The sequence below is a fragment of the Coptis chinensis genome, chromosome 1 (genome assembly GCF_015680905.1).
Source record: "Coptis chinensis isolate HL-2020 chromosome 1, ASM1568090v1, whole genome shotgun sequence".
Lineage (NCBI taxonomy): Eukaryota > Viridiplantae > Streptophyta > Magnoliopsida > Ranunculales > Ranunculaceae > Coptis > Coptis chinensis.
Genome location: NC_141456.1, coordinates 46,681,597 through 46,683,677, shown reverse-complemented (window position 1 = coordinate 46,683,677; position 2,081 = coordinate 46,681,597). Strand labels below are relative to the sequence as shown.

General features: G+C 41.4%; 1 protein-coding gene across 1 annotated transcript; it reads right to left on the bottom strand.

Annotated features, from left to right (window-relative positions):
• Positions 1-428: 428 nt before the first annotated feature.
• LOC147524300 (uncharacterized) lies at positions 429-1,337 on the bottom strand. The gene has a single exon (XM_086574193.1). The coding sequence runs from the start codon at positions 1,335-1,337 to the stop codon at positions 429-431; it is 909 nt and encodes a 302-aa protein (XP_086430319.1).
• Between the last annotated feature and the right edge of the window lie 744 nt (positions 1,338-2,081).

The following is a 2,081-nucleotide window of genomic DNA, read 5'->3' as shown; positions in this document are numbered from 1 at the left end:
TGAAAAAGATCCTTGGGTAAAAAATCTATTTACCGCATCACACACCTGTGGTCCGACGAGGTGCCAGAAATGATGGAAGAAAATTGCTTGGAAACCGTCTGGCCCAGGAGCTTTGAAAGGGTGCATTTGTTTTAAAGCAAACAAGATCTCCTTATTGTCAATTGGCTTCGCGAGACAAAGAAGATCCTCAGTGGACAAAACTGGTGTCTCTACATTTAGAATCTCCGAATCAAAAGAAGGTTCAGAAGTTGTCATTAAAGTTGCAAAGAATTCCGTCAATCTATCTCCAATCTGGCGCCTTTCAGTGAGTATAGCCCCTGTAGGGTCACTAATCCGGTGAATGAAAGATCTTTGCCGACAACATTTGACTAGAGCATGAAAATACTTGGTATTCAGGTCACCGAACTTATACCAGTCAGAGCAAGATTTCAGTGAGTAGCCTGTTGGACAAGAAGATCATTGTATCTTTGAATTTGAGTGTGCTCAGCCGCAAACAAATCATCCCCAGGGTCGGTTTGAGAAAGGATTTCATATTGAATCTGCTCAAGTCTATGATGTGCGTCTTGCATTTTGGTGTCCAAAAGACCGAAAATGTTCTTATTCCACCATTTGAGGTTCTTCTGGCATTGCTTTAGCTTATTACACAAGGTAAAAGAGGGAGAGCCCACAGTGTCAACTTCGAAGGCCAACTGAACTTGTTCAGTACAGCTCCTATCTTGTAACCACATGGCTTCAAAACGGAAAGGTCTTGGAAGGTGATTTGATTCATTACAAATTTTGATGACCAAGAGCTTATGATCAGAAGTCATAGACATATGATGGTAAACCTTTGTGTTCACAAAATGAAGAATCCAAGAAGCATTAACTAGAGTTCTATCGAGTCGTTCCCATATTCGGCGTCGTCCAACTTGTTTATTTGTCCATGTGAAAATGTTCCCAATGAAGCCCAAGTCGATTAATTCACAGGCAGCAATCATATCTAGAAATGGTATGGCTTGTACAAAGTTGAAAGGTCGACCACCCCTCTTTTCAGTCTGGGTTGTTACTTCATTAAAATCCCCCATCACAATCCATTTTTCATCATTTTGTGGCTTTAGCAGAGGTAAAACAGCCCATTGCATCTTTCGAATTGCCAGTTTTGGATTTCCATATACACAAGACAAAACAAAACTCTCTTCCTTTCCATTCATAGATAAGTCGACATTACAATGGCTAAACCAACTGTTAGCTCCCAACACTTCAACCTTCACAAAACTTTCCCACAACAACCACATACCTCCTGACAAACCCATACTTGGCACCATATAAGAGCTATAGTCACCCAATCTACGTATCATACTAGTAGCTTTATTTAGATTACTACATTTAGTTTCCATTACAAAAATCAACAAAGGCCTAAAAAAAGAAATCTTCTTTTTAAGCTCCTCCAAAGTCGAGGAACGGCCACATCCTCGACAGTTCCAGCTGATGCAATTCATTGCTTGGGGTGGAGCTGCTTACGGGCAGCTGCCTTCACCGTCTGGCTTCTCTTACGCCTGCTAGATAGGCACAAAGTATTACTATTTGAAGACATGGAGTTTTCACGATCCTCCATAATTACATGAAGAGGAGTCTTTCGTCGCTGCTCTCTGTCCATGTTAAAGCTATCCACCACTTCAGTCTGGACATGGGTAAAGTTTCCATCAGTATCAGCAGCTTTGCCTTGACTAATTTCTTGCCTTTTGAACTGGTCATCTGTTTCGCATTCTCGCCATCCAACTGCGTAGTAAGATCAACCAAAGGAACCACATTAGGATTAGATGGTTCTGTCTGTGATGCGCCTGCATAGAAAGTCTGTTGTGGAAGTGCATTAAACTGAATGGCAGGGAGTTGATGGTTAAAAACAAGTTGATCAGGAAAAATGACTTCAGAGTTGACAGGGTTGTCATTGATCATCCAGTCTTCATTAAAATGCTGACCTGTGCCCAGATTAGAGTCAGGGGTGTTTAATTCCATAATCATCGGTCTTTTACCTTTACCTTTACCTGATGGTCCTGGGTTGTAACCATCGTCATTTGGTCCTTTCATTGATGTATACAGCC